The sequence below is a fragment of the Podarcis pityusensis genome (assembly GCF_964106645.2).
Source record: "Podarcis pityusensis genome assembly, chromosome: 13".
Lineage (NCBI taxonomy): Eukaryota > Metazoa > Chordata > Lepidosauria > Squamata > Lacertidae > Podarcis > Podarcis pityusensis.
Window position 1 is genome coordinate 34,862,381 of NC_138038.1, and position 12,738 is coordinate 34,875,118.

Consider the following 12,738-nt stretch of genomic DNA (forward strand, 5'->3'; position numbering starts at 1 on the left):
AAGTCAGGCAAAAAGACGTTGGGAGATATAGGAGCCTTCCATGTCCATAAACAAATAGTGTCTTGTGACCCCTTAAAAACGAACCAATTTATTGTGGCATAAACTTCTTGTCTTTCTTTTGCCTGGAAAAAAAAACATAACAAAACCACAGTGTTGATCCTGCAGCCTGATCCATCCTCCCATAGACTAAATCCCTCTTCCATCAGAAACCTGAGGCGTAAACATCAACTGCAGGACAAATGCAGATGTGAGTGGCCTAGTGGGAATTGTGCCCAGCGAGGGCAGGAGGAAATGAAAGGCAAGAAATTCAAACCATTCAGATAGCACTAGAATGTCTGCAAATAAGCAAAGTGGCATTTACAACCACACTGCGTGTTTTATTACCTGTCGGCTTGATAACTCTCAGTATCCATGTGCATGGCTCTTTTCACTGAACAGAATGCAAGATGATAAACAGGTTCTTCCCGGAGGAATTTGCAGCCTAAAACAAAACTTCGAAGAGCACAGGAGAAGGAAGAGCGCCCAGGAATAAACAGGGTGGAAATTGTGTCAGTTACGTGTACTTGGGTTAGTTACTAGCCAGGTTGCTACTACTTTGGGTGGTATTCAGCTAAGTTCTACTCAGAGCAAAGCCACTGAAAGCAAAGAACTTAACTTTGCCATGCAGTATTCATTAATGTCAATGGGACTACTCTTGAGTACTACCTTCTTCTTTCTTTGGTGATCACTCATAGCCAAGTAAGATTGTCTTCCATTGACACGGTTTTAACAATGAGTCTGTAAGTGACTGTGGAGGCCAATTCTGGACCCACACGTCCTTTCACAGTGGGGACATTGGTTTCCGGGCGGGAGTTGATCACGGTGTGGATTTGCCAAGCATGCCTTCCTTGTAGCACGCTTCTCCCTTGCATCTCAAGTTCGAGTGTCTTCAAAGCCCATGACACCTTTGGTAAAGGTTGTTCTCCAACTGGAGTGCTCGCAGGCCAGTGTTTCCAGTTGTCAGTGTTTATACTACATTTCTTAAGATTTGCCTTGAGACAGTCTTTAAACCTCTTTTGTTGACCACCTGCATTACGCTTTCCATTTTACCTTCAGTCTAATTGCTACCCCAACTGAGCCATTTCGGCCAGTGCTCTTGAGTACTCCCTATAGGAACTCTGGGCTGAGTCTATGGGCTCTGGACTGGTTGTGGATTCTCAGTGGTCACAAGACTGGCACCACTCTATATATATCTCTATATCTTCACCTCTCCATAGTGACAAAGAGCTTATTTTTGTACCCCACCACCCCATTCTGAAAGGGCAAAACAGGTTCTTTGACTACAGGCCCAGGAGAGCAGAGTGTGTATTACCTTAATCCCACCCCAAGGTCAAAATCCCCAAAAGGTAGAGAGATTGTGGTCACAACATCCTCACAGTCCTTGGTGACACTTGTGATCTAAAACTAATCCCAATCACCCATGCATTAAATGGTTCTCTCTCTCTCTCTTTCTCTCTCCTGTCCCAGGAAGGATGGAGGGGAAGAGAAGTTTTTTTTTAAAGAAAGGGTATTAAAAATGGCACCAGGAAGTCTCTCCTCGCCCATGGGAAACCAAAAGAAGTTTCATTCCAAGACTTGGTGACTCTGTGTGTGTGTGTGTTTTTTAAGGATTTCCACCTCTTACTTCCAATGCAAAGTATATAAGGGTTACTACCCTAGATATGGGAAAACAGGCACTAGATCAGTGGCAAGGTTGGGAATGTTCCAGTGTATTTTATTTATTTAGGGCATTTTTAGCCCACTCTTTATTAAAATAATTAAATAATAACTCTCACTAGATGGAGGCAAATGTTTGACTCAGTATACAGGTGGCTTCCTAGGTTCCTAAGAAATAGATCAAAATGAACTGGCACCCAGAAAGTGTTGTTGAATCACAGACTTGTAGCATTGGAAGGTACACTGAGGGTCATCTAGTCCAACCCCCTGCAATGCAGGAATCTTAACACAGACATCCAACCTCTTCTCTGCCAAGCAACTTTCTTTTTCACATAGAAAACACTACAATGAACTTTTGGCAAAAAGAAAGAAACCTCCCCTACTATACATCATTTCATATCTGCAATACTTATGTTACACAACAGTTTAAAGATGAAAATGAATACAAATTATGTTACAATGGCCCACTTTTAGGCTGTGTCTCTATGCTCAAAGGTGGAAAGCAGAAATTCGATTCCTGTGATCCCTTTTGGAGGCTTCCTCTCAAGCAAAATGAAGATTAGTGCTACTGCTACCACCCACCATTACAGTCCGCTCAGCTACCCAAAGAAAGGAGACACACAGATGAAGGAAGGTACAAAAATTTCCTTTATTGTGTTCTGGAAGCTCCAGTGTCATTCAGTGGGAAGGGGAGTAAGAATGGGAGGTTCCAGCCATCCTCCCTCCAGAGTTCTTGCTCTCCTGCCCATGTAGAGGATACCTGGAAGAGCTCCGGAGGACAGAGATGACCCCTTTGGTGCCTGGCAGGTTTCCCTGAGGTTCCCATTGTGCCAAGAAGGTGAGGAAGGGCAGAGGTGACCTCCCCTATCCTCCTTCTAAGGCTCTGACCTCCTATCTTGAAGGCCGCTGGCTTCTCCCTGAGAGGGAGCATCAGACTGCACCTGCAGAATAAAAAGAAAGAGAATAAGCCCACAGAGGTTTCCTCTCTTTCTCCCAGCCTCTGCCAGAGTCTGACATCACCAGAAACAGCCTCACACACATCTGGAATGAAAAGCAGGTGCCAAAATGACTATCACAAACATTTGTATTGTATGCTTCTACCACAACCCAAATGTGTGTGCTTAATTGACACTTATTACAGTTGTACCTTGGAAGTCGAACGGAATCTGTTCCGGAAGTCCGTTCAACTTCCAAAGCGCGGCTTCTGATTGGCTGCAGCCAATCGGAAGCCACGGAAGCTGCGCCGAACATTCGGGTTCCAAAGAACATTGGCAAACCAGAACACTCACTTCCGGGTTTGCGGCGTTCAGGAGCCAAAACATGCGAGAACCAAGGCGTTTGGCATTTGGGATGCAAGGTAAGACTGTACTGTAATTAGAAACATGCGCATCTCCCAGTTGAGTGAGGAACACAGGATTTCCACCTTCGGACTGAGGCAATGCAAGGAAGGACAAAGAGCCATAGAAGATCGGAGCTCAGGGCTCAGTCCTCCTTCCTTGGACTCCCAAGATCTCACCAGACACTGCACAGGTCCTTGCTAGCATTTCTTTATTATGCTTAAGGCCTAAACAGGGTTTTTTCTTCCCAAACTTGAAAGGTGAGATTCTCAGAGTGCTGAATTCTGCCTGCTCAGTGCCAATGGTAGATTAAACTCAACCCTGACAACAGCCGATAATTGCAGTGTACGAAAAAGTCATTACTGAAAGGTCAGGAGAGACAAGAGTGTTGTGTTAGCAGAGAAAGGAAGTGACAAAGGGAACAGGTGTGGCTGCTCACCAAAAAGAGTTTGCCCACTGTATCTCTCCTGTGTAGACAAGTAGGCAAGGGACCTTATCACCCACAGACACTTACAGGACGGCCTTTGGAGGTGCAGAAGCGATCTCATGGATCTCCAAGGAGGATGCTACTCACCTCTTCCTTAACTTAAGTAGGACCTTGCGGTTTCTATTCTACCATCATCCTCCCTCCCTCCCCCTCAAATCTATATCCTCCATATCCTCCATCCAGAGGGTGGGGGGGATTCGAGGTAACGCATCTGGTTTGTGGAAGTGAAATGTTTATTGGCAATTATCTCTGGGCGGCAAGAGAGAAAAGAAGCACAAAGACTCACACATCCCTGGGCTCTGCTAATCTCTTCCTGACCTTGCTGCATCCTCTCCATCTCAGTCCGGATACTGTTCAGGGAGGCTGGGGATTGAAAAGGAGAAGAAAGTCAGTTGGTGACCACCGTGTCGAAGCCTTCAGCTGTGGAAATGTGTGCACACAAACACACACTCACATATGATACACACCCACACACCCACACACCCCCTAAGAACTCACCCTGCAAAAGCTCTGCCAGCCAGAAGCCACAAGGGAAGAGAGGACAAAAATAAAGAGAGAATCATTAATCGCATCCACAACACTACAAAGTGATTTCAGATTCCTAGAAAGCCAACAGATGCTAATCCCAGGAGACCCCCTCCCTCACCTAGTTCTTGGCCCACCTTCCTCCTCCTCCCCCCTCTCACCTCGTTCTTCTTGCTCTCTCTCCAGCGCCCCCTGCAGTCCTGACCGAGATGCCGTCTCCTGGTCCAGCCGCTCCCTCAGGGACACAATCTCGATTCGTAGGCGCTCAGCCTGGTGCTCAGCAGCCCGGAGCTGAGAGGCAGACTCTTGCCTCAGCTGGCGCACCAAGGCCTGCAGCTCCTAGGGAGGCAGGAGGAGGGAGAAACCCGCCATATATAATATATACAATGCTGCCATTTCCAGCCATCCCACACCAGTATCCCAAGTCCGCAGCCCAATACAAGGAAGAGGTGGGTCAGAATTACCGGGACAGTGCTAGGCAAGCTCATGCTCTCATCATATTCCTCTGGGCGGGAATCCTGGGAACTGGCCCCCCGCAGCCCTTCGTTCTCAGCACTGAGGCGCTGCACTTCGTAGCTCAGGCGCTTGTGGGAAGCAGCCAGGTCAGCCTAGCGAAAGGAAGGGGGCAGAAGGAAAAGGAACAACTTCAACTTGGACCTGGGTTTCCAGAGGAACGATTTAAAAGGTGCACACCTCCCCGCTGCACATGAGAGGAATGACTCAGAAAAGCCCTTGTAGCACCAGGCACAGTGTGGCTTTATTTCTTGTTGTTGTTGTTTATTTACTTATTTTTCTAAACCACTTAATACTGAAAACTCTCTTAGAAATATACAAGAAGACAGCAAAGGACCAATAAAGCAGTATCATATCATCAAATTTTAATTTATATATACATCACAGGCTCAATATGCGGCAGCTTTCTACGTTCTCAGCCAAAACGCAGGATGTAAATATAAAAAAGTGAAGAAATCACAAGCCCTTCATCCTGTGCGTCAGTCCATCTGCATTTGGACGGCCTTCCTGCCAGCACTGCACACTGCTGGCATGCGGATACTGCAAAGCCAGCGGTCAGCGGCGTTCCAAACCCCACACATTGCCTATAAAAGCAGCGCAATGTGCAGTTTCTTCCCCCACACCCAAGGCCCGCAGTCACCCATCGTGTGCTGCAGTGCTGGCACAGAGAAGCTGGCTGCATTTGGGCCAGTGGGCTGCATTAAGAGGGTTTTTTCACAACAGCGCTTGAGCTCTGAGACCCCACAGCTAATTCTCCCCCGGCCTCCTCGCTGGCCCAAGTAGGACAAATTCAGCCAGCTAGCCCTGGTGACTATCTAATACTTATTAGATGGAGTTTCCCCAAATTGATTTCTGAACTTTGAACTTTATTGTTATTCATGTTTTTATACTGTATTTTATGCTGCTTCTACAATTAAGTGTTTTAAATTTGTTGTTAGCTGCCCTGAGCCCGGTTTTCTAAACCGGGAAGGGTGGGGTATAAAAAAAAAATTATTATTATTATTATTATTATTCCCTCCCCCCCAGTGGCCACAGAGGGGCTACAACATTAAGAACCAGCCCTTGGTCAACACCCAGGGTCTTCCTAAACCAGAATCCCATGCACACCCCAAGCTTGCCACTTGAAATCAGAGCCTGCCCCTGGCCAGCCTTGCCCCCCCCCCCAGACAGGGGCTCCCCACCAATGCTGTCCCCCAGAAGCCACCCCCCTTACCATTTGCTCCTGAGTTTGGCGCTGAGTTTCGCTGACTGTAGCTTGGAGGCCTTGGAGGAGGCGCTCTGAAGTCTGCACCTGAGTCAGGAGAACCTGGACCTGATCAGAAAGAGAGAGAGGAAGGGGGAATCAATTCGTGGAAGGGGAAGTTGCAGTTTTCTTCTAGAGCTGACGCAGTGTTGTGATTAAGGTGTTAGGCTAGGACTAGGGAGACCCAAGTTCAACTCCCCACTCAGCCATGAATCACGGGTCAGTCCCTATCTCTTCATCTAGCCTACCTCACAGGGTTGTAGGGAGGATTAAATGGGGTGGAAGGGGGGAAAGGAGATAATCTTGCACATCGCCCAGAGCTCCTGGTGGAAGCTAAGGGTTCACAAATGGAGGGAGGCCAGAACGGAGGGGAGAAGGGGAGAGGAAGGAAGGTACCCCAGCAAAGGTGGGCGGGCTATCAGGCACCTTACCTGTGCCCTTACCTGTGCAGAGAAGGAGGCTGAGGTGATTCCATATGGTCCAATTGGGGTGTGTGTGTCCAAAGGGTCTAGACGCCTTAGAGTTGGTGCCTATGGCAGCACCATTCACATAACAAAAACTACCACAGAGATATCGCCATTTTCAAAAGTAGGTCCATGGCTCGGCTTTTGAAAAACAGGGGGTCCCCAGCACTTAGCTAATTGGGAACCTTAGAGGAAGAGCATGACTGAAATCTAACACCAAAGTAGCAGCAGAAAGAAGGGGGGGCTAACAGAGGTGGGTTTGGCTTCAGGCCCTGAGGGCAGGGCTCCCCCCCTCCCCACACACCTGCTTACTGCATTCCTCATTGCTGCGCCTCAGCGCCTCCTGCAGTCCGGCCTTTTCCCGTGCCCCCTCTTCCAGAGCTTCGCACTGTTGCCGCACCTGAATGGAAGAAGTCGGGGACAAAATGAGGGCAGGGAGAACTCCGGCACACCTCCTCCTCCCTTCTCCACCATCCCCACATCTCCCTCTAGGATCACAACACAACAGAGGAGCCCTCTATTTAGTAGAGGCTTGCCATGGGATTCAGAAGCCCGATGACAAAAAATTAACTTCCTTTCTGACTTCGGAAGGCCCACCAAGGCAGCTAAAAATCCACCTTAAAACAAAACTGAAACAAGGAAAGCAGAGCAAAGTCCTCAAAGCCATTAGCGAAGATGGAATCCAGACAAAGGCCTGACGCAGTGGGCCTTGCTCTTACTACAGTGGTACCTCGGGTTAAGTACTTAATTCATTCCGGAGGTCCGTTCTTAACCTGAAACCGTTCTTAACCTGAAGCACCACTTTAGCTAATGGGGCCTCCTGCTGCTTCCGTGCCGCCGGAGCACTATTTCTGTTCTCATCCTGAAGCAAAGTTCTTAACCTGAAGCACTATTTCTGGGTTAGCAGAGTCTGTAACCTGAAGTGTATGTAACCTGAAGCGCATGTAACCCAAGGTACCACTGTACTTGGCAGAAAGACAGCAGGAACAGAGCCAGGAGGGGGATTCCCTCAGGGGGGAATTCAACAGGTGTGGCACTGCGACTGAGAGGGCCTTGCTGCAAGTCCTCAACAGCCCTGCTGACCCCTCTGGGGCTGACCACCTCTCTGCCCTGCCTACGCACCTGTGTGTGGAGCTGCGTCCACTCCGAGTCCGGCACCAGCTGGTACCCGGCCGGCGGTAAGTAGATGGTCTCGGGCACCAGGGTCCCCGTGGAGGAAGCGATGGAGGCCGTCTCTGGGCTAGGGGGACGCCTGCGCCGGACGGCAGGCCCCGGACTCGGTGCCAATGACGAGAAAGAGGCGATGGAAACGCTGTCCAGGCTGCGGGCAAATTTCTCCGCCACTCCTCCTCCTTCTGCCAAAGTGCCAGGGTCGTCTCCAGGGGCATCGGAGGGCACGGCCTCAGAGTCAGCAAGGAGGGATTCAGAGGAGCTACATAAAGAACGCTGAAGGAAAAGGAAAAGGAATGAGCAAGGAGACCTTCCCAGAGACAGGCTGCCCAGTGTGAGTTCTGAAAAGACCAAATTCTAACAGCCAGGAAACCGGGAAGCTTAAGGAGGGAACCACTGTTGCCTTAATTGAAACAGAGGATTTCTAGTTGGCAATTCTAGTTTCCATTCATGACTCACACCTTGACTTTCCCAGACTTGTAGCCAGCCAGGAAGAGCGAGTTTGTCCTGCCATCGCTCAGCTTGTGTGCTAATTTGCACTGGCTGAGGGAAACACCTGCAGATGCAGATTGCTAGTGATGTAGACTGCCAGTGCCATGTTCAACTTATTCTGGAGCAAGGAATCACCCTCAGGCGAGCACTGCCCTTTCCCCTCTTTACTCAGCTGTTACCCAAACAGCATCCTCACCCTATTCTGAGCTGCTTTGAAGCCCCCTCCCGTTCTGGCTCCTTCCTGTTCCTCTGTGGCCCCCTTGCCACTCCCCTCATCCAACTCACCTGCTCACCCTGCAGCTCTTGAACCAGGCCCTCAGCATGCGCCAGCTTCACTTTCAGCTCGGCAATTTCCTGCTCCATGGGGAGAACGATCGCCCGGAGCCGCAGAGTGTCCTCTTGCGCCTGTGCAGGGAGAAAGGAAGGAAACATTTGGAGCCTTCTTCCTCTACCCTCAGGTTAAGCCCTGTCTGGCCACCACGCACCTTTTCCATCTGCTTCTCCAGCGAGTCCAGGGGGTTGGGCCTTGGCAGCAAGCGGCTCCAGGTATTCTCCCGGCCGTCACGCTCCAAAGCCGAGAGACGAGTCTCGTAGCTGGAGATGGTGTCTGTAGAAAGCGAGCAGGCATCTCAGCAGGCAAGCCAAGAATCCCAGACACTGCCTCCCTCTCGTATAGTATACTAGAAGTGTTTTGTTTTACTTATCTACTTGTTTTTAATCCTGTATTTTATTCTGTTGAACTGCCCTGAGATTTGAGAATGAAGGGAGGTATATATAAAACTAATAAATAATAAAAACAAATAATAATAGAAAGTACATCTCCACATGGTGCAGAGTTAACCTATGGGCTGCACCCGATGCTTATACTCAAAGCAGACCCATCAAAGTTAATGGGCCCAACTAACTTAGATTCATTAGTCTCCATAGGTCTACTCTGAGTAGGGCTAACATTGGCCCTATGGAATTGATTTCCACAAAAGGCAGTGAGGATTCAGCAAATTCGTGGCAATTCATGGCCACTCACCTCCACTGCCCAAGGCCTTTGAATGCCAGTTGCTGGAAAGCCTAAGTGAGGAGAATGGCTGCAGTACCAGTGTCCTGCTTCTGGTTTTCCCACAGGCAACTGGTCAGCCACCATGAGAACTGGATGCAGGGATACATGGACCACTGACTTGATCCAGTAGGACATTTCTTATGTTTGGTTCCTGGGAGGGAGGTTTGAAAACCTGCTGCCTTTTTATTATATACACATAATATTTCTCATCATTGTACCCTGTCCTGAAATCTGCTGAGATTGAGGGCAGGTTAGAAAAAATAAATAAGAACAAATGAAGGTCCCTGCTGTTCCTTTGCTGCTGCGCCCAGGCCATGAGGCCCTTCACCTTTCAAGATGGCCTGCAGGGAAGCCACTTCCTCCTGGCACCGGCGCCGAACAGCGTCCACGGCCTCATGTTTCGTGCCTTCGCTCACGGCAGCCACAGCTCGGACGGTCTCCACTTCGGCCAACGCAGCCGACAGCTGGGCTTGCAGTATCTGGATGGTCTTTTGGGGGTCTGGATCTCGGGGGAGGTTCAGGCCTGGAGGGGCACCCACATCCTTCACCTGCTGAGGTTCTTGGGAAGAGCGGAAAAATATATATATGGATACAGAACTGAAGTTAACTTGAACCCAGGACTTGTAAAGTCCCCAGTGCCCTGTGAGCTCTGACCTGACACTGCTAACCTTCTAACCCTTGACTCTTAACCCAAGCACCCTAACTCTAACTGTGACCTATGACTCCCTCTCCCCATGTTACGCAACCCAGAGCTCCATTCTAGGGTGAAGCCATGGGGACGTGGCTTCCCATCTTCCCGCCCTCTCTCCCTGCCTGCCATTCAGAGGGGAGGCGCATTTGTGTGTACCTTCCATCCTGGCTGTTGCTGCTTTGGGTTCCCTGAAGGCTGAGCGGAGCCCAGAAACAGCCGAGTAAAAACACGGGAGTGCTCAAAATCTATTGTATGCTGCTGGACATGGGCGAAAATATCCCAGCGGAGCCAACGGAGATGGCTACTTATTCATCTTCACTCTCTGCCGGACATTTCCTGAGGGATTCTGAAGAGACTTGAAGTGAAGAGGACACAGCGGCTGCCGAAATGGTGCTTTCACTGCTCCTGGCAAGGCCTTAGGCGTGCCTGCGAAACAAAAGGTGGGTGGTCGTGAGCCAGCCTCCAAGCTCCTTGGTTTGATTCAGGAAAGACCTACAGTGGTACCTCAGGTTACATACGCTTCAGGTTACATATGCTTCAGGTTACAGACTCCGCTAACCCAGAAATAATGCTTCAGGTTAAGAACTTTGCTTCAGGATGAGAACAGAAATCGTGCTCCGGCGGCGCGGCATCAGCGGGAGGCCCCATTAGCTAAAATGGTGCTTCAGGTTAAGAACAGTTTCCTTCCAAGTGGAAAAGTCAAAATTAGAAACAGAATTGTTAGAACCCAAAACTAAAAATTTGTCAAGAATGTATAACTTGCTGTTGAAATGGAATACTCAGGATGAAACGGTGAAATCTGCTATGATTAAATGGGCACAAGATGTTGGACATAATATTATGTTCGCTGACTGGGAACAGTTATGGACCACAGGTATGAAGTTTACGGCATGTAATGCCTTAAGAGAGAATATTATGAAAATGATATACAGGTGGTACATGACCCCAGTCAAGCTTGCAAAAATTTATCATTTGCCCGATAATAAATGTTGGAAATGTGAAGAAACTGAAGGTACATTCTTTCACCTTTGGTGGACGTGCCCAAAGATTAAGGCTTTCTGGGAAATGATATATAATGAACTGAAAAAGGTATTTAAATATACCTTTCTGAAGAAACCAGAGGCCTTTCTCTTGGGCATTGTCGGCCAACTGGTGCCAAAGAAGGACAGAACCTTTTTCATGTATGCTACAACAGCAGCAAGAATACTTATCGCAAAGTATTGGAAGACACAAGATCTACCCACTTTGGAAGAATGGCAGATGAAGGTGATTGACTACATGGAATTGGTGGAAATGACTGGCAGAATCCGAGACCAGGGAGAAGAGTCGGTGAAAGAAGACTGGAAAAAATTTAAGGACTATTTACAGAAATATTGTAAAATTAAGGAACTTTAGAAGGATGCTAGATAGAAATTAAGAGGTTTTTAGCTGTAATGCTTTAAGAGACATGGAAAAAAAAAGGTCGACAATTGGGTAAAAGATTAATGGTAAGGATTTGCTGAACCAACAAACTGAATTGGAATACAAAGAAGGGAGGTATGAGGAGGCCTGGGGAAATAAGAGTAAGGAAGATAGGTTATGGAACATTATTGCGTTTTTAACTGTTTTATTTTGTATGTTTTTTCTTACTTTTTGCTTTTTTGCTGTAATCTACACTTTTTTCTTTGTTTTCTGTATTTTTGTGAAACTTTAATAAATATCATTTAAAAAAAAAAAAAGAACAGTTTCAGGTTAAGAACAGACCTCCAGAACAAATTAAGTACTTAACCTGAGGTACCACTGTAGTATTTGCGGATTGAGCGCTCTGGTTTCAACACGCACACTTTGCCCATACTCAGAAGTTGTCTTGTTTTTATTATTTACTGCCAGGTAGCCTCTGACTGGAATCTTGCTACAAATCCTAGCTTCAAATGAAGCCTAGGAACTGCATTGCACAGAACTGGATACAGTAGTGGACAAGCTTGGACTGTGCCTTCCTGCCCCCTGCCCCCAAAATACAGTGCTGCTAGTTACTGCTGCAGGAGGACTAGAGAGGCTCTTCTCCATTCAGTTTGGCCCCTCCCTAGCAGAACCCCCCATCCCCTCCTTTTGTCATTTGTTTATTGCTGATAGTCAGGGTGGGTGGCTTGGAGTTTAGAGGTATGGAAATTCTTCACTTACCGTGAATTCCTGTTCTTCTTGAGTGGTGGAGGCCAGTGGGCTGGGGATTTGCCCAGCTGCAGGCGCCAGATAGGCAGGGATCAGAGGCTCCCTAGTCGTCAGCTCGCCAAAGTGGGAAGACCCACGTTCCGGGAATCTGCAATGTCTGTTCTGTTGTTGGCTGTTTGCCTACTGTGGACAAAACGAGGGGGAAAAGAGAGGTAATTGCCTCCTCCAGTAGAGAAAAACAGAAACTCATGGTAAATCAAGAATCTCAATTTCTCTGATCAAGGAGGAGGAGGCCTGACGACAACACTATTTATATGCCAACAACAACAACACTATTTATATGCCACCCATCTGACTGTGTTGCCCTACCCACTCTTCCAGCGGCTTCCAGCAAAATATTTAAAACACAGTAAAATATCAAACATTAAAACATCCCTGTATGGGGCTGCCTTCGGATGTCTTCTAAAAGTCGTACTGTGGTTCTCAAAGAGAATCCGTTCTGAAAGTCCGTTTGACTTCCGAAAACGTTCAAAGCCCAAGGCACGGCTTCTGACTGGCTGCAGGAACTTCGGCTTCTAAATAACGTTTGCAAACCAGAACACTTACTTCCAGGTTTGCCGTGTTTGGGAGCCAAAACGTACGTGTACCAAGGCGTTCGAGAACCAAGGTACGACTGTAGTTGTTTATTTCCTTGACATCTGACGGGAGGGCTTTCCACAGGGTGGGTGCCACTACCCCTGCCTGGTTCCCTGAAACTTCACTTCTCGCAATGGAAGAACCACCAGGAGACTCTGGGAGCTGAACCTCAGCGTCCGGGCTGAGCGATGGGGGTGGATGCTCCTTCAGGTATACTGGGCTGAGGCCGTTTAGGGCTTTAAAGATCAGCACCAACACTTTGAATTGTGCTCGGAAATGTACT

General features: G+C 48.2%; 1 protein-coding gene across 2 annotated transcripts; it reads right to left on the minus strand.

Moving 5' to 3' along the window:
• Positions 1-2,325: 2,325 nt before the first annotated feature.
• RABEP2 (rabaptin, RAB GTPase binding effector protein 2) lies at positions 2,326-11,921 on the minus strand. Of its 2 annotated transcripts, XM_080977686.1 has the most exons (13): positions 11,832-11,921; positions 9,828-10,097; positions 9,309-9,539; positions 8,412-8,533; positions 8,212-8,331; positions 7,387-7,710; positions 6,569-6,664; positions 5,771-5,869; positions 4,509-4,652; positions 4,206-4,383; positions 4,018-4,029; positions 3,806-3,882; positions 2,326-2,636 (listed from the first exon to the last, which is right to left on the minus strand). In XM_080977686.1, exons 2-13 carry the CDS (start codon positions 9,832-9,834, stop codon positions 2,571-2,573), a joined length of 1,476 nt encoding a protein of 491 aa, XP_080833812.1. In that variant the 5' UTR covers positions 9,835-10,097; positions 11,832-11,921; the 3' UTR covers positions 2,326-2,570. The 2 variants fall into 2 exon arrangements, with proteins under 2 accessions (XP_080833812.1, XP_080833813.1); XM_080977687.1 differs by lacking the exon at positions 4,018-4,029.
• Between the last annotated feature and the right edge of the window lie 817 nt (positions 11,922-12,738).

Coding starts and splice junctions, on each gene's coding strand:
- RABEP2 (XM_080977686.1), bottom strand. Junction 8,534..9,308: donor CCTGCAGGCCATCTTGAAAG/GTGAAGGGCCTC, acceptor CGCTTTCTACAG/ACACCATCTCCAGCTACGAG. Junction 7,711..8,211: donor AAGAGCTGCAGGGTGAGCAG/GTGAGTTGGATG, acceptor CTTTTCCTTCAG/CGTTCTTTATGTAGCTCCTC.